At 44.4% G+C, this 22,891-nt stretch overlaps 2 protein-coding genes across 5 annotated transcripts; both read left to right on the top strand.

Moving 5' to 3' along the window:
- Window positions 1-12,732: 12,732 nt before the first annotated feature.
- Window positions 12,733-15,257, top strand: LOC125519259 (protein ABERRANT PANICLE ORGANIZATION 1-like). Of its 2 annotated transcripts, none has more exons than XM_048684125.1 (2): window positions 12,733-13,903; window positions 14,822-15,257. In XM_048684125.1, exon 1 carries the CDS (start codon window positions 12,847-12,849, stop codon window positions 13,900-13,902), a length of 1,056 nt encoding a protein of 351 aa, XP_048540082.1. In that variant the 5' UTR covers window positions 12,733-12,846; the 3' UTR covers window position 13,903; window positions 14,822-15,257. The 2 variants fall into 2 exon arrangements, with proteins under 2 accessions (XP_048540082.1, XP_048540083.1); XM_048684126.1 differs by lacking the exon at window positions 14,822-15,257 and adding an exon at window positions 14,308-14,815.
- LOC125519258 (G-type lectin S-receptor-like serine/threonine-protein kinase LECRK2) lies at window positions 14,306-22,187 on the top strand. Of its 3 annotated transcripts, XM_048684123.1 has the most exons (6): window positions 14,306-14,340; window positions 15,870-15,986; window positions 16,171-16,315; window positions 16,469-21,267; window positions 21,366-21,521; window positions 21,659-22,187. In XM_048684123.1, the coding sequence occupies exon 4, from the start codon at window positions 17,494-17,496 to the stop codon at window positions 19,975-19,977; it is 2,484 nt and encodes an 827-aa protein (XP_048540080.1). In that variant the 5' UTR covers window positions 14,306-14,340; window positions 15,870-15,986; window positions 16,171-16,315; window positions 16,469-17,493; the 3' UTR covers window positions 19,978-21,267; window positions 21,366-21,521; window positions 21,659-22,187. The 3 variants fall into 3 exon arrangements, with proteins under 3 accessions (XP_048540080.1, XP_048540079.1, XP_048540078.1); XM_048684122.1 differs by having other exon boundaries at window positions 16,244-16,315; window positions 16,469-21,521; XM_048684121.1 differs by having other exon boundaries at window positions 16,469-21,521.
- The last annotated feature ends 704 nt before the right edge of the window (window positions 22,188-22,891 follow it).

The following is a 22,891-nucleotide window of genomic DNA, read 5'->3' as shown; positions in this document are numbered from 1 at the left end:
ACTACAAGGAGTAATTAACACTACTAGCAACCCACATGTACCAATCCCGGACTTGGAGACAAGAATTGGATACAAGAGATGAACTAGGGTTTTGAGAGGAGATGGTGCTGGTGAAGATGTTGATGGACATTGCCCTCTCCCGATGAGAGGAGCGTTGGTGATGACGATGGCGATGATTTCCCCCTCCCGGAGGGAAGTTTCCCCGGTAGAACAGCTCCGCCAGAGCCCTAGATTGGTTCCGCCAAGGTTCCGCCTTGTGGCGGCGGAGTCTCGTCCGGAAAGATGGCTTATGATTTTTTCCTCATTGAAAGACTCCATATAGCAAAAGATGGACATCGGAGGGCCACCAGGGGGCCCACGAGGTAGGGGGGCGTGCCCAGGGGGGTAGGGCGCGCCCCCACCCTCGTGGGCAGGGTGTGGCCCCCCTTGTGAACTTCTTGCTCTCAGTATTTTTTATATGTTCTGAAAATGACTTCCGTGAAGTCTCAGGACTTTTGGAGCTGTGTAGAATAGGTCTCTAATATTTGCTCCTTTTCCAGCCCAGAATCCCAACTGCCGGCATTCTCCCTCTTTATGTAAACCTTGTAAAATAAGGGAGAATAGGCATAAGTATTGTGACATAATGTGTAATAACAGCCCATAATGCAATAAATATCGATATAAAAGCATGATGCAAAATGGACGTATCAACTCCCCCAAGCTTAGACCTCGCTTGTCCTCAAGCGAAAGCCGAAATCAAAAAATATGTCCACATGTTTATAGATAGAGGTGTCGATAAAAATAAAATACGAACATGAGGGCATCATGATCATTCTTAAAACAACAACTTATATAATTCTTGTGATACGATATCTTATGCTAGGGTAACAATTCAATCACAATTTCAAGTATGAATGATAAACTTCATTGAAAACTAACAAACTATAATCTCGGTCATTGGAGTAATTGCAATTTATCATAACATAGGAAAGAGTCAATATAAGAGCTTTTCAGCAAGTCCACATACTCAACTATCATATAGTCTTTCACAATTGCTAACACTCACGCAATACTTATGGGTATGGAGTTTTAATCGGACACAGAGAAAGATAGGGGCTTATAGTTTTGCCTCCCAACGTTTTACCTCAAGGGTAATGTCAACAATAATAGTTCATGAAAACTCACATCCAATTAGCCATATATATCAGGATCTTTCCAACATATTGTGCTTGCCAAAAGATAAAATGTAAAAAGGAAAAGTGAAGATCACCATGACTCTTATGTAAGGTAGGAGATAAAAGTAAAAGATAGGCCCTTCGCAGAGGGAAGCAGATGTTGTCATGCGCTTTTATGGTTGGATGCACAAAATCTTAATGCGAAAGAACTTCACTTTATATTGCCACTTGTGATACGGACCTTTATTATGCAGTTCGTTGCTTTTATTTCTTCCATATCACACAATCGTATAAAGCTTATTTTCTCCCACACTAATAAGTCATACATATTTAGAGAGCAGTTTTTATTGCTTGCACCGATGACAACTTACTTGGAGGATCTTACTCAATCCATAGGTAGGTATGGTGGACTCTCATGGCAAAACTGGTTTAAGGGTGTTTGGAAGCACAAGTAGTATCTCTACTTGGTGCAAAGAATTTGGCTAGCATGAGGGGGAAAGGCAAGCTCAATCATGTTGGATGATCCATGACAATATAATTTATCTCAGATGTAAGAAAACATAACCCATTACGTTGTCTTCCTTGTCCAACGTCAACTCTTTAGCATGTCATATTTTAATGAGTGCTCACAATCATAAAAGATGTCCAAGATAGTGTATTTATATGTGAAGACCTCTCTTTCTTTATCACTTCCTATTAATTGCAACGATGACCAAAACTATGTTTGTGAACTCTCAACAACTTTTATTTATCATACTTTTTATATGTGAGCTCATTACTCTCCATAAGATCTATTTGTTTCCTTTTTATTCTTTCTCTTTTCTTTTATTCACTTAAGATCATGGCAAAATAATCAAGCCCTTGACTCAACACTAATCTTTATTATATAGCTCACGGACTCGATTACATAGAAGGATCATAAAGCAAAACTCAAAACTAGATCATACTAAGAACTTTTATTCTACTAAATCAAAATATTATCAAAAGGATCGAACTAAGAAAATTGGTAAAGATAAAAGTGATGGTGATACGATACCGGGGCACTCCCCCAAGCTTGGCAGTTGCCAAGGGGAGTGGCCATACCCATGTGATTATGTCTCCTTTGTTGGTGAAGAAGTTGATAGTTTTGTTGATGGCATAGGCTTGTCGTCCTTCTTCCAAGGCATAGGCTCACCATCATAGAAGGATGATCGAGTCTCCTGAAATATCAAATCTGCAGCCAAACTCATCCTCTTGAATCTATATTCATACTCACAGTTTTGATTTTGCAGGTCATAGATCTGGGCTTGGAGGTGCTCAATTTTCTCATGAAGCTTGAAGATGGCCTCCCCAATGTCATTAACGTCCAGCTTGTGGTTATTGGTGAACTCCGTGATCATAATGTGATTGGAATCGAGTCCACGCTCCACCATCTCCTGACACTTGAAAACTTCTTGCTCCAATGCCTCGAGCCTTGCCTCCGTGCTTCTGGTCTTCCTTGGTCCCTCCACATCACGGATGTGCAACAACCCCTCACGCATCTCAATGGTTTGAGGGTGTTGCAGCACTTCCGCGAGGTAGGGGTTGATGACCTTCTCGAAGAACTAGTCCTTAGGGGCACTTGAAGACGACATGACGACCTGGATCTGTCAGAAGAACAACTAGAAACAAAGATAGGAGATTTTTGCGTGATACGGTGGTCAAAACCCTCGGGAGGTTATATAATGAATTTTTACCGACCAAATACGTGTTGTGTAAGAAAACGGGGTCCGGAGAGCACACGAGGTGCCCATGAGGTAGAGGGCGTGCCTAGGGGGGTAGAGCGCTCCCTCCACCCTTGTGGAGCCCTCGTGTCCTTCCCGGACTGCTTCTTATTTTTCTATTTTTCTAAATATTCCAAAACAGAAGAAAATTGCCATTAGAACTATTTTGGAGTCGGTTTAGTTACCGTACCACATACCTATTCCTTTTCGGAGTTTGAAACGTTCCGGAAAGTGTCCCTTATGTATTCCTCCGGGGTTACGATTTTAGTAACACTGGTTTCAACATTTATAGGATTACCTGAGATATAATTTTTAATTCTTTGACCGTTCACCACCTTCGGATTTGTGCCTTCGAAGTTGTTGATTTTTATGGCACCGGAACGATAGACCTCCTCGATAACGTAAGGGCCTTCCCATTTAGAGAGAAGTTTTCCTGCAAAAAATCTTAAACGAGAGTTGTATAGCAATATATAATCACCTACATTAAACTCACGCTTTTGTATCTTTTTGTCATGCCATCTTTTAACTTTTTCTTTAAACAACTTGGCATTCTCATAGGCTTGGGTTCTCCATTCATCAAGTGAGCTAATGTCAAATAACCTCTTCTCACCGGCAAGTTTGAAATCATAATTGAGCTCTTTAATAGCCCAATAAGCCTTATGTTCTAGTTTGAGAGGTAAGTGACATGCTTTTCCATAAATCATTTTATACGGAGACATACCCATAGGATTTTTATATGCAGTTCTATAGGCCCATAATGCATCGTCAAGTTTCTTGGACCAATTTTTTCTAGATCTATTGACAGTCTTCTGCAAAATTAATTTGAGCTCTTATTACTCAATTCTACTTGACCACTAGACTGAGGGTGATAAGGAGATGCAATTCTATGATTAACATCATATTTAGCAAGCATTTTACGGAAAGCACCATGAATAAAATGTAAACCACCATCAGTCATTAAATATCTAGGGACTCCAAACCTCGGAAAAATAACTTCTTTAAGCATCTTAATAGAGGTGTTATGATCAGAACTACTACTTGGAATAGCTTCTACCAACTTAGTAACGTAATCAACAACAACTAAAATATGTGTATATCCATTAGAGGCAGGAAAATGTCCCATATAATCAAAGCCCCAAACATCAAATGGTTCAATACCAAGTGAAATAATTCATAGGCATTTCTTGACGTCTACTAATATTACCAATTCGTTGACATTCATCACAAGACAAGACAAACTTACGGGCATCCTTGAAGAGAGTAGGCCAATAAAAACCAGATTGCAATACCTTATGTGCAGTTCTATCTCCAGCGTGGTGTCCTCCATAAGCCTCAGAGTGACACTTGCGTAGGATCTGTTCCTATTCATGCTCAGGTACACAACGTCTAATAACACCATCTACTCCTTCTTTATAAAGATGTGGGTCATCCCAAAAGTAATGCCTCAAATCATAGAAAAACTTTTTCTTTTGTTAGTATGTGAAACTAGGTGGTATAAATTTAGCAACAATATAATTAGCATAATCAGCATACCATGGAGTAGTGTGAGAAGCATTTATGACATTTAATTGTTCATCAGGAAAACTATCATCAATAGGTAGTGGGTCATCAAGCACATTTTCTAACCTAAACAAGTTGTCTGCAACGGGGTTCTCAGCTCCCTTTCTATCAACAATATGCAAATCAAATTCTTGTAGCAGGAGAACCCATCTAATAAGTCTAGGTTTAGCATCTTTCTTTTCCATAAGATATTTAATAGCAGCATGATTTGTGTGAATAGTTACTTTAGAATCAACAATATAAGGTCTGAACTTATCACAAGCAAATACAACTGCTAAGAATTCCTTTTTAGTAGTAGCATAATTTCTCTGAGCATTGTCTAGAGTTTTACTAGCATACTAAATAACATTTAATTTCTTATCAACTCTTTGCCCTAGAACAACACCTACAGCATAATCACTAGCATCACACATAATTTCAAAAGGTAAATTCCAATCAGGTGGCTGAACAATAGGTGCAGAGATCAATGCTTTCTTAAGTATTTCAAATGCTTCTACACAATCATCATCAAAGACAAATGGTATATCTTTTTTTAATAAATTAGTCAGAGGCCGAGAATTTTTTGAGAAGTCCTTAATGAACCTCCTATAAAAACCGGCATGACCAAGGAAACTTCTTATACCTTTGATGTCCTTGGGACATGGCATCTTTTCAATAGCATCAACTTTGGCTTTATCAACTTCAATACCTCTTTCAGAAACTTTATGCCCCAAGACAATACCTTCATTAACCATAAAGTGGCACTTTTCCCAATTCAACACAAGATTAGTTTCTTCACATATCTACAAAACTCGATCAAGGTTGCTTAAGCAATCATCAAAAGAGGATCCATAGACGGAGAAATCGTCCATGAAAACCTCACAAATCTTTTCACAAAAGTCAGAGAATATAGCCATCATGCATCTTTGGAAGGTAGCAGGTGCATTACATAAACCAAAAGGCATATGTCTATAAGCAAAAGTACCAAAAGGGTAAGTAAAAGTAGTCTTTGATTGATCATTGGCTGACACAGGTATTTGAGAGAAACCAGAATAACCATCTAGAAAGCAAAAATGTGTATGTTTGGATAATCTTTCTAGCATTTGATCGATAAAAGGTAAGGGGTAATGATCTTTTTAGTAGCTTTATTTAATTTGCGGAAATCAATTACCATCCTATAACCTGTAATAATTCTTTGCGGGATCAACTCATCTTTATCATTAGGAACGACAGTAATATCTCCCTTCTTAGGGACACAATGGACATGACTTACCCACTGACTATCAGCAACGGGATAAATTATACCTGCCTCAAGAAGCTTTAGTATTTCCTTTCTTACCACTTCCTTCATCTTAGGATTCAGCTGTCGTTGATGATCACGAACTGGTTTGGCATCTTCCTCCAAATTTATTTTGGGTTGACACAGAGTGGGACTAATGCCCTTAAGATCATCAAGAGTATATCCAATAGCAGCATGGTGCTTCTTCAGAGTTTTCAATAATCTCTCTTCTTCATGCTCTGAAAGGTTAGCACTAATAATAACATGATATATCTTTTTCTCATCAAGATAAGCATATCTAAGAGTATTAGGTAACGGTTTGAGCTCAAACACGGGATTACCCTTGGGTGGAGGAGGATCCCCTAGGATTTCAATAGGAAAATTGTGTTTCAGGATGGGTTCCTGTTTAAAGAATACTTTATCTATTTCCCTTCTTTCATTCATAAACATATCATTTTCATGGTCTAGCAAATATTGTTCTAAAGGATCACTAAGAGGTACGGCAATAGAAGCAAGACCAATAATTTCATCTTTACTAGGCAATTCCTCTTCACGGTGTTGTCTACAAAATTTAGAAAAGTTGAACTCGTGAGACATATCACCCAAACCAATAGTAACAACATCCTTTTCGCAGTCTATCTTAGCATTAACAGTGTTCAAGAAGGGTCTACCGAAAATAATGGGACAAAAGCTATCTTGTGGGGAGCCAAGAACAAGAAAATCAGCAGGATATTTAGTTTTCCCACACAAGACTTCAACATCTCTAACAATTCCCATTGGTGAAATAGTATCTCTATTGGCAAGTTTAATTGTGACATCAATATCTTCTAACTCAGCGGGTGCAATGTCATGCATAATTTCTTTGTATAATTCAAAAGGTATTGCACTAGCACTAGCACCCATATCACATAAGCCATGATAACAATGATATCCTATTTTAACAGAAATAGCAGGCATGCCTACCATAGGTCTATGTTTATCTTTAGCACAAGGTTTGGCAATTCTAGCGGTTTCATTACAGAAATGAATAACATGCCCATTAATATTATCAGCCAAGAGATCTTTAACAATAGCAATATTAGTTTCAACTTTAATTTGCTCAGGAGGTGTATAAGTTCTAATATCGCTTTTACGAACTACAGTTGAAGCTTTAGCATGATCTTTTATCCTAACATGAAAAGGTGGTTTCTCAACATAAGCAGTAGGAACAATAGGATCATTATAAGTGATAGTCTTTTCTTCAACTTTAATAGGTGCAGCTACTTTTACTTCTATGGGAGGATGATATTTAAACCACTTCTCCTTAGGGAGATCGATATGAGCAGCAAAAGATCACAGAAAGAGGCTACTATCTCAGAGTCAAGTCCATATTTAGTGCTAAATTTATGGAGAACATTGGTATCCATAAAAGATTTAACACAATCAAACTTAGGCGTCATACCTGACTCCTTACCTTTGTCGAGGTCCCAATCTTCAGAGTTGCATTTAATTCTTTCCAATAAATTCCATTTGAATTCAATAGTCTTCATCATAAAAGAGCCAGCACAAGAAGTATCGAGCATGGTGCGATTGCTATCAGAAAGCCGAGCATATAAATTTTGAATAATTATTTCTCTTGAGAGCTCATGATTGGGGCATGAATATAACATTGATTTAAGCCTCCCCCAAGCTTGAGCGATGCTTTCTCCTTCACGAGGCCAGAAATTATATATATAATTGCGATCACGATGAACAAGATGCATAGGATAAAACTCCTGATGAAATTCCAATTTCAATCATTTGTAGTTCCATGACCCCGTATCTGTTGGAAATATGCCCTAGAGGCAATAATAAATAAGTTATTATTATATTTCCTTGTTCATGATAATCGTTTATTATCCATGCTATAATTGTATTGATAGGAAACTCAGATACATGTGTGGATACATAGACAACACCATGTCCCTAGTAAGCCTCTAGTTGAGTAGCTCATTGATCAATAGATGGTTACGGTTTCCTGACCATGGACATTGGATGTCATTGATAATGGGATCACATCATTAGGAGAATGATGTGATGGACAAGACCCAATCCTAAGCATAGCACTAGATCGTGTAGTTCGTATGCTAAAGCTTTTCTAATGTCAAGTATCATTTCCTTAGACCATGAGATTGTGCAACTCCCGGATACCGTAGGAATGCTTTGGGTGTGCCAAACGTCACAACGTAACTGGGTGGCTATAAAGGTACACTACGGGTATCTCCGAAAGTGTCTGTTGGGTTGGCACGAATCGAGACTGGGATTTGTCACTCCGTGTGACGGAGAGGTATCTCTGGGCCCACTCGGTAGGACATCATCATAATGTGCACAATGTGATCAAGGAGTTGATCACGGGATGATGTGTTATGGAACGAGTAAAGAGACTTGCTGGTAACGAGATTGAACAAGGTATCGAGATACCGACGATCGAATCTCGGGCAAGTATCATACCGATAGACAAGGGAATTGTATACGGGATTGATTAAGTCCTTGACATCGTGGTTCATCCGATGAGATCATCGTGGAACATGTGGGAGCCAACATGGGTATCCAGATCCCGCTGTTGGTTATTGACCGGAGAACGTCTCGGTCATGTCTGCATGTCTCCCGAACCCGTAGGGTCTACACACTTAAGGTTCGATGACGCTAGGGTTATAAAGGAAGCTTGTATGTGGTTACCGAATGTTGGTCGGAGTCCCGGATGAGATCCCGGACGTCACGAGGAATTCCGGAATGGTCCGGAGGTAAAGATTTATATATAGGAAATCCTGTTTCGGCCATCGGGACAAGTTTCGGGGTCATCGGTATTGTACCGGGACCACCGGAAGGGTCCCGGGGGGTCCACCGGGTGGGGCCACCTGCCCCGGGGGCCACATGGGCTGTAGGGGGTGCGCCTTGGCCTACATGGGCCAAGGGCACCAGCCCCAAGAGGCCCATGCGCCTAGGGTTTCAAAAGGGAAGAGTCCCAAAAGGAGAAGGCACCCCCTAGGTGCCTTGGGGGGGAGGGAAACCTCCCTTGGCCGCCGCCCCCTAGGAGATTGGATCTCCTAGGGCCGGCGCCCCCCCTTGGGCTCCCTATATATAGTGGGGGTAGGATGGCCTCTTGACACACCTTTGCCTTTGGTGCAGCCCTCTCCCCTCTCCCAAGTCCATCTCCTCTCCCGTGGTGCTTGGCGAAGCCCTGCAGGATTGCCACGCTCCTCCATCACCACCACGCCATTGTGCTGCTGCTGGATGGAGTCTTCCTCAACCTCTCCCTCTCTCCTTGCTGGATCAAGGTGTGGGAGACATCGTAGGGCTGTACGTGTGTTGAACGCGGAGGTGCCGTCCGTTTGGCACTTGGTCATCGGTGATTTGGATCACGACGAGTACGACTCCATCAACCCCGTTCACTTGAACGCTTCTGCTTAGCGATCTACAAGGGTATGTAGATGCACTCTCCTTCCCCTCGTTGCTGGTTTCTCCATAGATAGATCTTGGTGACACGTAGGAAAATTTTGAATTTCTGCTACGTTCCCCAACAGTATCATCACATAGCCTATACCATGTCAATGCATCTCCCTTCAAAGATAAAGGGAAGACCTTCTTCTTAATAACATCTCCGGGCACACCTGCAAGCTTAAATAATCCACAAACTTCATCCACATATATTAGGTGATCATCAGGATGATTTGTTCATCTCCTACAAAAGGATTAGCTAGAAGTTTTTCTAACATACCCGAAGGAATTTCAAAGCAGACATTTTCATTTTCAGTGGGTTCAGTAGGTTGAGGAGCAACTCTTTGCTCTACTGGTCGGGGTGAAGATACCCCGAACAAGCCCATCAGAGGATTACATTCCATAGTAACAAGTGACAGTAAATTTCAGCACACTATATAAATTTTTCCTTACCAAATTCCACCTACCAAAGGCGCTTCACTCCCCGGCAACGGCGCCAGAAAAGAGTCTTGATGACCCACAAGTATAGGGGATCTATCATAGTCCTTTCGATAAGTAAGAGTGTCGAACCCAACAAGGAGCAGGAGGAAATGATAAGCGGTTTTCAGCAAGGTATTCTCTGCAAGCACTGAAAAAATAGGTAACAAATAGTTTTGTGATAGGATAATTTGTAACGAGTAACAAGTAACAAAAGTAAATAAAGTGCAGCAAGGTGGCCCAATACTTTTTGTAGCAAAGGACAAGCCTGGACAAACTCTTATATGATGTAAAGCACTCCCAAGGACACATGGGAATATCGTCAAACTAGTTTTCATCACGTTCATATGATTCGCGTTCGGTACTTTGATAATTTGGTATGTGAGTGGACCGGTGCTTGGGTACTGTCCTTACTTGGACAAGCATCCCACTTATGATTAACCTCTATTGCAAGCATCCGCAACTACAACAAAAGTATTAAGGTAAACCTAACCATAGCATGAAACATGTGGATCCAAATCAGCCCCTTACGAATCAACGCATAAACTAGGTTTAAGCTTTTGTCACTCTAGCAACCCATCATCTACTTATTACTTCCCAATGCCTTCCTCTAGGCCCAAATAATGGTGAAGTGTCATGTAGTCAACGTTCACATAACACCACCAGAGGAGAGACAACATACATCTCATCAAAATATCGAACGAATACCAAATTCACATGACTACTAATAGCAAGACTTCTCCTATGTCTTCAGGAACAAACATAACTACTCACAAAGCATATTCATGTTTATAATCAGAGGGGTATTAATATGCATATAGGATCTGAACATATGATCTTCCACCAAATGAACCAACTAGCATCAACTACAAGGAGTAATTAACACTACTAGCAACCCACAGGTACCAATCCTGGACTTGGAGACAAGAATTGGATACAAGAGATGAACTAGGATTTTGAGAGGAGATGGTGCTGGTGAAGATGTTGATGGAGACTGCCCTCTCCCGATGAGAGGAGCATTGGTGATGACGATGGCGATGATTTCCCCCTTCCGGAGAGAAGTTTCCCGGCAGAACAGCTCCGCCAGAGCCCTAGATTGGTTCCGTCAAGGTTCCGCCTCGTGGCGGCGGAGTCTCGTCCGGAAAGATGGCTTATGATTTTTTTCCTCATCGAAAGACTCCATATAGCAAAAAATGGACATCGAAGGGCCACCAGGGGGCCCACGAGGTAGGGGGCGCGCCCAGGGGGTAGAGCACGCCCCCCACCCTCGTGGGCAGGGTGTGGCCCCCTGGTGAACTTTTTGCTCTCAGTATTTTTTATATATTCTGAAAATGACTTTCGTGAAGTTTCAGGACTTTTGGAGCTGTGCAGAATAGGTCTCTAATATTTGCTCCTTTTCCAGCCCAGAATCCCAGCTGCCGGCATTCTCCCTCTTTATGTAAACCTTGTAAAATTAGAGAGAATAAGCATAAGTATTGTGACATAATGTGTAATAACAGCCTATAATGCAATAAATATCGATATAAAAGCATGATGCAAAATAGATGTATCAAGGAGGCGCAGTGTGCCCACCGCACGAGGCTGCGGGCGCACCTTCAAGCGGAGGTGGTTGCGGTAGCCCGCGAGGTGGAGAAAGAGGAGGCCCTCCATGCCCACATAGCCGAGAAGTGGCGAAGGAGGATGGTCAAGGAGATGGCAAAATATCAAAGCAGGCTGGTCTGTGCCATGGCCGGACTGTTCCCCAAGGAGAAGGACACGGACGATGACAGATCGGACAACTCTAGTAGTGAGCAGACCCGCCTCGATACATTTTGTATCTTCGGTCGCTACTATCGCACAGACGACAACAAGGACAAGGGCAAGGGCGGTCGTGGATTAACTTCTTCCATTATTGTGTCCATTTTTGGTAATCCGATGGCATGTGTCAACTACATATGTAACTAAACATTGCATCGGGGTTAGTGTGGATTTGAGGATTTGGTTTGATAGATCCGGTTGTGGATGCAAACTTGGATGCCCGCCGTCTGTACATATTGCTTCACTCGGCCTCTGCAGTGTGGGTAGGGTGCTCAGGGTTTAGGGATGACGACGCCGCCTCTAAGGGTGGAGTGATGATGATGGTGCATGCGCGTTGCCTTAGCGAGACCCTCTTTAGTGTGGTGTGAGTGAGATATTTTATGTGTACCGCTCATCGGCTGTGGAGGTTTCCTGCATGATTTTTCTTAATTAACAGGGCAATATGGTTTACGCTCGGTTTTCTTTAATTAACCAAGCAACTTTGTTTTCTTAATGAAGGCAGGAATCCTGCCATTTTGAAGAAAAAAATGCGTCGAGTTGGTTCTAGTCAATTCTCTCGACCACATTCATGAGATGGCAGGCTGATGGATGTGGGCCTGACTAAGAAATCAAGTCATGTGTCATTCTTGTGTTATTTCTTTTTCGCATTAACTTTTTGTTTGGCCACGAAACAATTTATGTGTTGAACGCTTGGAGCAATTTGCAGCCCATCCTTCATTTTTTTCATGCATTTATATATCCTGTTGTTCACACACCTTGTTTGTTTTATCATCTTTAGCACCTATTTACGCATTTATTTTAACACAATTTGCACCAACGCGCCAGGTATTTCTCATAGTGCTTTATCGATAGAGAAATCCGAAAACTGCCTAAATTTAAAATTCACCCTATTCTTGATAATGTGAATCAGGAATCGCAATTCATAAGTGGTCGTGGAATTTCTCTCTTTTCCCTTTTCATATGATTTCCCCCTATATTCAGATCTATCTATATCTATATCAATATAAAAAAAATCCAAATGGACAGATTCAACAAATCCCAACCATCAAATCTGGTCAATCAAACGACTGAGACTGCTTCAATGATGAGCGCTTAACATGTTTAGTGTACAGTTAATATCATACAAAATATTAACGCCAATGCTAATCACATACTTAATACGCAAATAATATCGTACCTAATATTTATGTATAATTAATATATTACCTATTAGTATTAAGGTGCATTGCAGGTACACACTACTAGTTTTATATAACTGCAAATCGAGCCTTCCCGGGCCTACATGCCAACCAGCCAGCCTTCTCGCTCCTCCTCGTCCTCCCCTTTCTCGCGTCCCCATTTCCTCCCACCAAATACGGCACCGTGATCCGCCACCGACCCGCCGACCGATCCCCGGCCGGCCATGGCCTCCGACCCCGCCGCCTGCTGCCCGTGGGACGCGCTCCCGGCGCACCTCCAGGAGCGCATCCTCTCCCGCCTGCCGCTCACCGCGCTCGTCCCCGTCGCCGCCGTCTCCCGGGCGCTGCGCCGCCTCCTCCGCTCCCCGGCCTTCCACGCCCTCCTCTCCCCGCACCGCCTCGACGCCTTCTTCCTCCTCTCTCCGCGCCTCGCCTTCCACCCGCTCTCCCGGCGCCTCCTCCAGGTGCCCCCCTCGCCCCCGCTCGATCCATCTTGCCCTCCCCTCGTCTCCTCCGCCTCCCCCTCCTTCCTTGTCACCGCCGACTCGCTCCTCCGCCTCCCGGCGCTCCCCGACCGCTCCTACCTCATCGCCGTCGTCGTCCCACCCTCACCCTCCTCCACCTCCAGCCGGGATTACACCCTTGTCGCCGTCACCACCAACGGCGCCGCTGTCCGCTCGTATTCCCTGGACTCCGCCGATCCCTCCCCACGGTGGGTGCCTGGGGCCGAGCTCCCGCTGCCATTTGCGATCCTCGGCAATGCTGCGGTCGCCACTGACCGTTCTCGGCTCTTTGTGCTCGGCCGGGGCCCAGACGCGCTTCTGGTGCTTGATCTCGAGACCAGGAAGTGGGCTGCTCCGCCAGTTGTGATGCCGCATGGCCTTACGACGGCCCACCTGTTTGTTCTTGATGATCGGCTGTTCTTGGTAGGTGGGGTGGAGAGGCTCGGGGTGCTGGAGCGGGTGGTGGTGTGGCAGTTGGACAACAATGAAGCAGTGGGATGGGTGGAGGTAGCCACAATGCCGCCGGAGGTGTTCGATGAGTTGGTGGCTGGTAGGCATGGCAGTTTCTGGCACTTTCAGGCTGCGGACAGAATGGGGACTCTTTGTCTGTACAATGCTTTAGATGGGAGGCTGGTGATGTTTGATGCGGTGGATTGTGTATGGACGATGATGCCACGAGTGTCTGGGTTAGGAGCCGGGGAGAGCCAAATGTGGTTTGGGCATGTCTTGGAGCCAGGCGTCGACCTATTGCTGGGACAACGCAGCCTTCGTTCATGAGGTTGTTTTCTTGGCCTTCATGTGTTGGTGCAATTCTGAAGCTTCAAATCATGTTCCCTGAACCGTGTACCTATGGTTGTTTGTAAGTAGGAATAACTGGTTCTGTTAGCTGTTTGCTCCAAAAATAAAGCAACCCTGTCCTTGTATGTGGCATAATGCTTCAAGCATCCCAAGTTGTATCATGAAAGAATATCAATGATGAAAACTTTGATAAACCAAAAGGGCTAGATTTCCCTTTTCTGTTTGTCTGTGGGATGAATGTCAGTGCAAATTTCTGCATCAATCTTCCCAAAGGTTCTGTGCTGTTTTATTCCTGGTAGCCACACGCTTGAATGAAACCTTTCTTTTTACATGTACCTCAGTGTTATTTCTTTTACTTATTAGTAACCGTTTCTGTTTCCACAGGAAATATCTAACTTCAAGATTCAAAGCCATCATGTGAGTCAAGGCTGTTGTATCACATAGGCTCAAAATTTCCCAATAATTTTATGTGCAGTTTTCTTTTGGGGGGGTGGGGGGTGGGTGGGGGGGGGGGGTGATTTTTGCTACTGTTTGTCAGTTAGCATTTGTCAAAGCCCCTCAACATTAGGTGGCACATCATAATTACTGTTGAAGTGTCTGTCACTGTCATTCATACTGCAAACAAGTAACTCAACCATGTCAAGCCTTGGCAAAATAGTTACCTAGTTTCTTCATGTATTTTTGCTGATGTCTGTTATTGATGCTATGGAGCTCTATATAATGGGCCATTTAGTCATTCCCTTGTGGAAAGCATCCTAAGTTCTAATATGACATTGAATTATCGATCATGCTTATCAGTGTTTTCTATCTTGCCAGAAGGCATGGATAAAAAGATTGTGATGCAGTGACAGGCTTATAATTGATGCCCAGTCTGATTTGTTTGCTCATTGGCCTGCAGAGCTATCTCGGTTCTTTTGGGTCAAGTGTCAATGTATTATGTCTTCCGATATTGAATAGGAGTTGGCAGTCTACTGGAGCATAGGCTGAAGAGTTGGGGAGCAGGATTGGGTGTGGGAGGCAAAGAGAAGGCTTCCGGCCTGTCGAGTCCTCCTCTCTGGTGCCCACCGTGGCCTTGTAGAAGCTGCCCCAAAGAAGCGAGGGTTTCGATTCGGCTGGATGTGAGCCTTATCATGCCTTATTTCACCATGGATGGCATTGTATCTTGTACACATACAGTTTATCTAAAAATGTACTTTTGCTAAGCTATTTCGTGTAGGCAGCCTAACCTTTTTATGTTCTCACAATGGAAGATTATGTTTTCATTGTAAAACTACTTTACAATCAAGAGAGAAGACTACTTAGTTCTAATCTTCAAAAGAAGACTACTGGCCCCCAAGCCCCAAGCTTGTTTAAGCAGAGATAGAAGATTATGCTGATCTGCCGGCTCTTATTCAATGAGGGGGTACATGCTATGGAAATATTGAGCACCCATGGTGGAGCTTGGATTTGGGACTGGGAGCATGTACCCTTTTTGTCTGAGAGGAGGCCAAAATTTATGTCTTGATTGGATTTGAAGTAAGCTCATCTGAGCTTATTTATACACAGATTTAGGCTCAACAGTATTTTGATCCTCATGTTTGTGACCAAATTAGCTCTCCCATGACAGGTGTTCCCTAGTTTAACCACCAAATATTTCTGGCTGGTGAATTTGCTTTACTTATCACTGTTTTTTGTTAGGCGTTGGTGCATTTTTATGCCACTATCCTTCCTTTTTGTCCTTGTCAATATTTTATTTTATCCGTTTCATAAGCTTTTGGTGCAAAGGCAATCATTATCTCTTGCCGTTCAGTTCCCCACTTCCTTGCACAAAAATTAATCTGTGACAACCCCAACTGTTAACTCCACATGCAAGCAAAGAAATATGGTCCATACCTACTTCAGTCAACATGGCCAAGCCAGTGCCAGAGGCATAAAGACAGAGACTTTTAAATCTGCCTTGGTTTCAGATCTTGGAGAACTAACACAGTGGGCTGCCCGGGGATTGATGACCTGCTGCTGATCATGGGCTAGACTTGGTGTTGTTTCAACTGGTAGCTGGCCTTTTTTGATGACTAGACTAGAAGGTACGCATGTTCAGCCTGTTCATTACCAATATCTTGAAGACGATATTGTTGTTTTATCAGTTTTCCTTTTGGGAAGCTAGTCAATCTGTCTAGTTGTTGTGCATTTGCTCGCATCTGCCTTCTCTCTGTTGTATTGGTTTGACACTGTTGAAGAAAGATGTGTCTAACATATCATGCTGTGCAGGAACCGCCGGAGTGAATCTTCAGCTGGCATACCATGTTGAAGAAAGATGTGTCTAACATATCATGCTGTGCAGGAACCGCCGGAGTGAATCTTCAGCTGGCATACCATGTATAGGGTCGACTAAAATAGAAGCGCAACCCTTGTGGTAAAGAATAGAATATTTTTTAACTTTGGCCGTCAGATGAGTTTATAAAGGAGCAGTGCCATGCATCCGACATTTTTCTATCCGACGCTTGTCTGGGTTAGTTAATCACCATAGGATCTAATTGCCAGTTTTTTTCTTTTTCTTTTTTTGCAGGAAAGGATCTAGTAATTGCCAGTTGAACAATGATCTAAGGTTCACATCGTCGTACATAACCAGAAGGTATGGTACGTAAAGCAATTCCGTTTATAAAGGGTACCCCTTTCCTGTGATAAAATCTTGCAAGTTCAACAAAACACAAGTAATCCATGCTCATCTTTATTTGCAATATTTCGAACAGTCGTGTTGATGATGTAATTATCATTTGCAGTCAATAAAGATAGTCATGATGGCCTTCCCTGAAAAAAGCGGTTACATGATGAGTTTCATCCACTAGTGTTTCTTTGTGTAGCGATGAACGAAACAAGTTCGCCTAAAGTAAGAAATAAAACATGTATCTGTCGGAAAAGAAATGAAACAAGTACTTCCTCCGTTCACAAATATAAAATGTTTTAGATTTGAATATAGACTACATGCGAACTGAAATGAGTGAACAAATACACAAAAATGTGTATGTATACATCCGATTCACAAAAAGGTTAGAACATCTTATATTTGTGAAATAAAGATGGGGGAAGAAAATGTCATCTTTCTTTGGCCGGCCAAATTGCACCCTGGCCTTCACGTCACCTCCGTGATCTAAGCTTGATGGTTTGGCTGTGCGGCAACAGGTCACTAGCTAGTGTCACCTCCTTTGAAGCTCATGGTTCGTGCCAAATGGCACATGCCCATCTAACTTAATTATCCACTGATTTGCTGATGGAACCTCGTACTTAGCAGTCCGGGTCAAGATTTAAAAGTGCGATTTCGTCCACACATGTGTGTAGTTTAAACAAGTCTGTCCCATTTAGAAACAAAACGGCAATCAAATTATCTCCTGCAAACGTATGAGATATGGCGCTTGACCTTGACATTGTCTGTGACTGCCGGCCGGCGAGTGGAATGCTTTGTTTTGGCTATCAATTAACTTTTTTCCTGTGTGTGTCACTATCACACTATGGAAAACAATGTAGCGTAAGTGAAGAACTGAAGATATATAAGAACATAACATGAGTATACACTGACCAGCAAAGTAAACACAAATGAAGCCATTAGCCATGTCTCCCTCTTTTTCCAGCCACCGCCGCCGTGCCCCACTGCTTGTGCTCTTGCTGCTCCAAGCTCATCTGCTTCTAGTTGTAGCCAACAGACTCACAATTGCATCGACTTTCAGGCCCCCAGATAACATCACATGCTCGTCCGGGGACTACGCCTTCGGGTTCCGCGCCCTTGACGCTGACCCTAGCCGGTTCCTCCTTGCCGTCTGGTTCTACTTCAACCTCACCGAGGGAGCCAGCCCTGCGGAGCACAAGGTGGTCTGGTACGCGAAAGACCCAGTCTCAGGCTCGGCAGTCACGGCCACGGCACTATCCATGCTTACCATCAAAGATGGTATGCTCTCCCTAGCCGCTGACACCGGCAACATCTGGAGGAACCCCAACCCTGGCATGTGGGGCACTGACCTCGTGCTCCAGGACTCAGGCAACCTCCAGTTCCTCACCTCCCCGGGCACAACTGTCGTGTGGGAGAGCTTTCAGGATCCGACCGATACGCTCCTCCCGGGGCAGTACATGGGCGCTGGAGTTGCCCTTTACTCCAAGCTCTCGGACACAGACTTCCTGTCTCGTGGCCGCTTCAGCCTGAACGTGCAGACTGACGGCCACCTTGTCTTCCACCTCCTGAACCATGCCGCTGGCAATCTGGCTCAGGACTTAGACAACATATACTGGGCGAGCGGCACATACAAGACTGGGGAGGACGGCAACACGACTCTTTTCTTCGACTCGCCGGGGCATCTCTACTACCAAATCAAGGACGGCACGGTGCATGACGCGATACCTCCACTTCTAAACTCCACCATTAGTTACCACCAGCACGCATCGCTCGATCCAGACGGCATCGTCCGCGTCTACACCAGGCCGAAGAATACCACCGGGGGAAGCAGCAAAGTGTTGTGGGCAGTCAGAGGACAGTTCCCAACCGAAGGTTGCACGAGGAAAACCACTTTGCAAGGTTTGTGTGGCCCCAACTCGTACTGTGTGTATGGTCCTAACAACCGGCTGGATTGTGAGTGCCCAAGCGGCTACTCCTATGTCAATTCTCAGCTCAGGTACATGGGCTGCACACAGGGGTTCATGCCGCAAAGCTGTGACGGGAAGAACTACTCCGCCGAGTTTGAGGTTGTCAAGCTCCCAAACACCACTTGGACAAACTCGCCATACGAAAGACTTTTGCACATCACAGAGGACGAGTGTGCAGACTACTGCTTGGACGACTGCCTCTGTGTCGCTGCTACTTATGATGGAACTTACTGTAGCAAGATGGTGTCGCTGGCAGGTATCGGACGCCGTGGAGATGACATCGCCATGAAGGCGTTGATCAAGGTGCGGACGAGCAGCCCCTCGTTGCCGGTGCCACCAAGAAGGATATTGCCTTATGCACTATTCGGTGGCTCGGCATTCCTGTTGCTGCTGTCCGGGGTAAGTAGTCTCATGTTACATTGCTACCTTAGGAAGAAGAATACCAACCATGACTTTGTTAGGGCTTACACCACAAAAGAGCTTTACAAAGCCACCAATGGCTTTCGTAAGTTGCTAGGCAGAGGAGGCTTTGGCGAGGTCTACCATGGGGTGTTGAAGTCGCTACATTCCCCCGACATAGCAGTGAAGAAGCTCATCAGTTCCAATGATTACAGTGAGAGGGAGTTCGCGAATGAGGTACAGTCCATCGGCCAGATCCACCATAGGAACCTAGTCCGCATGGTTGGTTACTGCAAAGAGAAGGAGCAACGGATGTTGGTGTTCGAGTTCATGCCAGGTGGTTCCCTTCGGAGCTTCCTATTCCAGCCTCAGCAGCAACTGATGTGGAGTTGGCGCGCTGAGGCAGCCCTTGGCATCGCCAAGGGCCTGGAGTACTTACATGAAGGATGCAATTATCCAATCATCCACTGTGACATCAAGCCCGACAATATATTGTTAGATAGCAAGAAAAATCCGAAGATTACTGACTTTGGGATTGCCAGGCTTCTTAGTGACCAGCAGATGCACACCACTGTGACCAACATCAGGGGCACAAGGGGGTATATTGCTCCCGAGTGGTTCCAAAGCGACAGGCGCATCGACACCAAGGTTGATGTGTACAGCTTCGGTGTTGTGCTACTAGAGATGATATGCTGCCGAAAGTCCCAGGAGCCAGTGCCTGGTCAGGATGGTGACGACTCGGTCATGCTATTCGAGTGGGCTGGTCAGTTGATTGCTGATGGCAGGACCGAGGTTCTGTTTCATAGTGATGACGATGCCATTGAGGATTTGGTCAGAGTGGAGAGGTTCTTGCGTGTTGCTCTCTGGTGCATTGAGCAGAATCCTTCGCTCCGCCCGACAATGCACCAGGTGGTGCAGATGCTGGAGGGTGTTGTTGAGGTCGACACTCTACCTGCTCCTACAAGCTCCAACTGTTCATCGCCGTTCGCCTCTTCAGTCGACGAGAGCCCTCTGTTGTCAGCTGCTGCTACTCTCGCGATAGAGTGATTCTTACTGTACTAGTCAATTCTGATAGGCTGCAGTGTCGAAATGAGTTTCTTTACTTATTACCAATGCTAATTGTTTCGCCGTCTTGTAACTGGTGTAGCTACGTTTCTGTAAACAGGACATCAGTCATGCATTCTAGCTACATACATGTCTTCTACTCCCTCCGTTCCTAAATACTATAAGTCTTTTAAGAGATTACACTATAGACTACATACGGAGTAAAATGAGTGAACTTATACTCTAAAAGGCGTCTATATACATCCGAGTGTAGTCTCTATAGTGGAATCTCTAAAAAGACTTATATTTAGGAACGGAGGGAGTAGTAAATGTCAGCATATCCTATGTGTTCATCCATTGTGGTCCAGTTATGCAAAATCCTTTGGTTTGAGCACTACAAAAGTTCAATAGTGAGAAGAAACCTCAAACTTTATTCAGATCGAGTCTTGCCTTCGCCTTCAAGAAAAGAAGGGGAGAAGTGTTATCCCAGTTCTAAGCTAAGACTGAAACATCAACCTTAAAAAAAGACTGAAACATCAAGCCTTGATGTTGCCTAGCCAGAAAAGCATGGGGAATTGCGCAGCCGCGAGGGATAGAAGAAAGCAGTGGTAAGAAAGCAGTGGTTCCTGCTAGGATGTCTCTCATAAGTCCTGGGTGCACCTTGCAGAACCCTCTTCATCGTCTTCACCAGGAATACCCCGGTGCAGATACAGAACCATGGCAGAACAGAATAGTATGAGTAGCTCCAGAAGATGTGGACAAGCATCGCAAGTGAGGTACCAGCAAACCCATGCCCAGCATATGCCACCATGTCCAGCAATGGCGATTCACCACTTCCCAGTGAGTACAGACGTACAATAGAGCTTTAATGAGGACAACTTGCATAAACCAACCAAGTAACCCTCTTGTGAACTGTATAGCCAACGATTTCATGTCTGGAGCTTGGATTGACGGGGGTGCGCCCATCTTTCTTCAAGACCAATGTTCTGGCTTGTCCGCAGAGACTTGAAACCACATGATTCCAAAAAGATAATCATTCTTCAAACTTTTTGCAGACAGAACAAAAGGGCCATTGCTAAACTGGTCTAAGCTATTCAAGATAATTACGGGGTTAACGAAGGGAATTGTTTACCTGCATAAGCACTCCATGTTCTGGCTTGTCCACAGAGACTTGAAACCACACAATGTCCTCTTGGATTGTAACATGATCCCAAAGATTGCTGATTTTGTATCAGCTAGAGCATTGAGTTTAGATGTAGCACAAGAGCACACGAGTAGGGTCATGGGAACCAGGTATCAGCTACCTAATATATCAATCATCACAGTTCCCACCATTTTGTCTTCAGATGTTCTAATCTTACAGTTTTGATATCTTTTGTTTCACTTTTCAGTGGTTACAAAGCTCCGGAGTATATGCATCTTGAGGAGTTTACTCGATGAAGACAGATGTGTTCAGCTTTGGCGTTTTGGTTCTGGTGATTATTAGTGGCCGAAAGAATACCATACTCGACAAGCAAGGGGATACTGTTGGTGATCTTGTACGAGATGTGAGTGAACTGAACATATATTCCAAGCAAGATTTCTTATAGTTCACATTCACGAAATGTTTACTTTTGTTGCCAGATTATTTTCCTTCTTTTGCGCTGCAGTTCTCTCATGTCAAGCTTGTTGAAAACTATTTCAGGCCTTGGCGTATGTGGAAGGAACAAAGGTTGCATGAGCTTGTGGATCCGTTGTTAGGTGACGGATATGAAGTCGCCGAGATAATGAAATGCGCTCAAGTGGCACTGGTTTGTGCTCAGGAAGATCTAGCATATCGGCCCGCCATGACAAATGTTGCTGCAATGCTGAACTCTGAAAGCATAAGCTTACCGATGGAGCCTAAGCAACCCGGTACGCTGATCCATGGGTGTGCTGACAGAGACACGACATCGACATACGTGGGCCAATCAAGCAGGACGATAGACATAACTATAACGAGCTCTGCTCCAACGTCGACTAGAGTTTGAATTTTGGGCTTTTTTAGGGGTCATGTAGCGTACATATTCGAGATACTGAGACCAATTTCGCAGAGTGAAAATAAACATGTTTCTGTGGTACCAGCTACCAGACTAATTTTCCATGAGCTGCATTGTAGTAGTAATTCAGATATACGATGTTTCATGCTTTGTTGTTACTATTCCAGTTCAGCGAAGTTTACCTGGGATTGCTCATATTTGGGAACATTTATGAACACATTCAACTTGAGAAATGAGAAATCATCAAACTTGTTCAACTTGGCAAGCAGCAACCACAGATCTCACAGTTAAGACGTGTAGATCTGTGGACATGGAGAACACGCTACAAACACATCGGGATCTCAAAATAAGCGCTGTTCAAGATTGAAAAAAAGTTCCTAATGCACCTAAGTTCATAGTTAAACATCTTAACTCTGAACTTAAGTCGCTGGCCCAGACTTAAGATGTTTAACTCTGAATTATGCCTGGGCCGATTCGGATTCATTAGTGCGCGTTTTGGCTATGGCTAAGCCTGGGCCGACTCGGATTCAAATTGCTTGCTCTGTCTCTCCCGCGTCCCTCTTTTCTTGCTCGCCCCGTTTCCCGATCAATCTCTGCCAACGCCGATCGCGTTCGCTTGATCGTTGCTCTCGCGATCCCACGGCCGCGACCATGGGCGCCACCACGATGCTCCCGCCGTCTCTGCTCCCGCGCCCCGCCGCCGCCGACCTCCAACACCCCTGCTCTTCCGCGTGCGCGTAAACCCTGCCCTGATGGCGGATCCCGCCGCTGCCAAGAGGCCCATGTCCGTGTGCGACGGGCAGCCGCCGGCGAAGCGCGTACGCGGTGCCTGCTCCGGGGGCGAGCTCCTCCATGCCGCGGTCGCCGCCAAGATCAACAGCAGCAGCCTTCCGTGTCCC

This window comes from Triticum urartu, chromosome 7 (assembly GCF_003073215.2).
Source record: "Triticum urartu cultivar G1812 chromosome 7, Tu2.1, whole genome shotgun sequence".
In the NCBI taxonomy this organism is placed as follows: Eukaryota; Viridiplantae; Streptophyta; class Magnoliopsida; order Poales; family Poaceae; genus Triticum; species Triticum urartu.
Note: the sequence above shows the minus strand (reverse complement) of the source record. Positions and strands in the feature narration are given on the sequence as shown.

Bases quoted from the DNA above. Each gene is read 5' to 3' on its own strand.
- LOC125519259 (XM_048684125.1), top strand. From the start codon at position 12,847: ATGGCCTCCGACCCCGCCGCCTGCTGCCCGTGGGACGCGCTCCCGGCG.
- LOC125519258 (XM_048684122.1), top strand. From the start codon at position 17,494: ATGAAGCCATTAGCCATGTCTCCCTCTTTTTCCAGCCACCGCCGCCGT.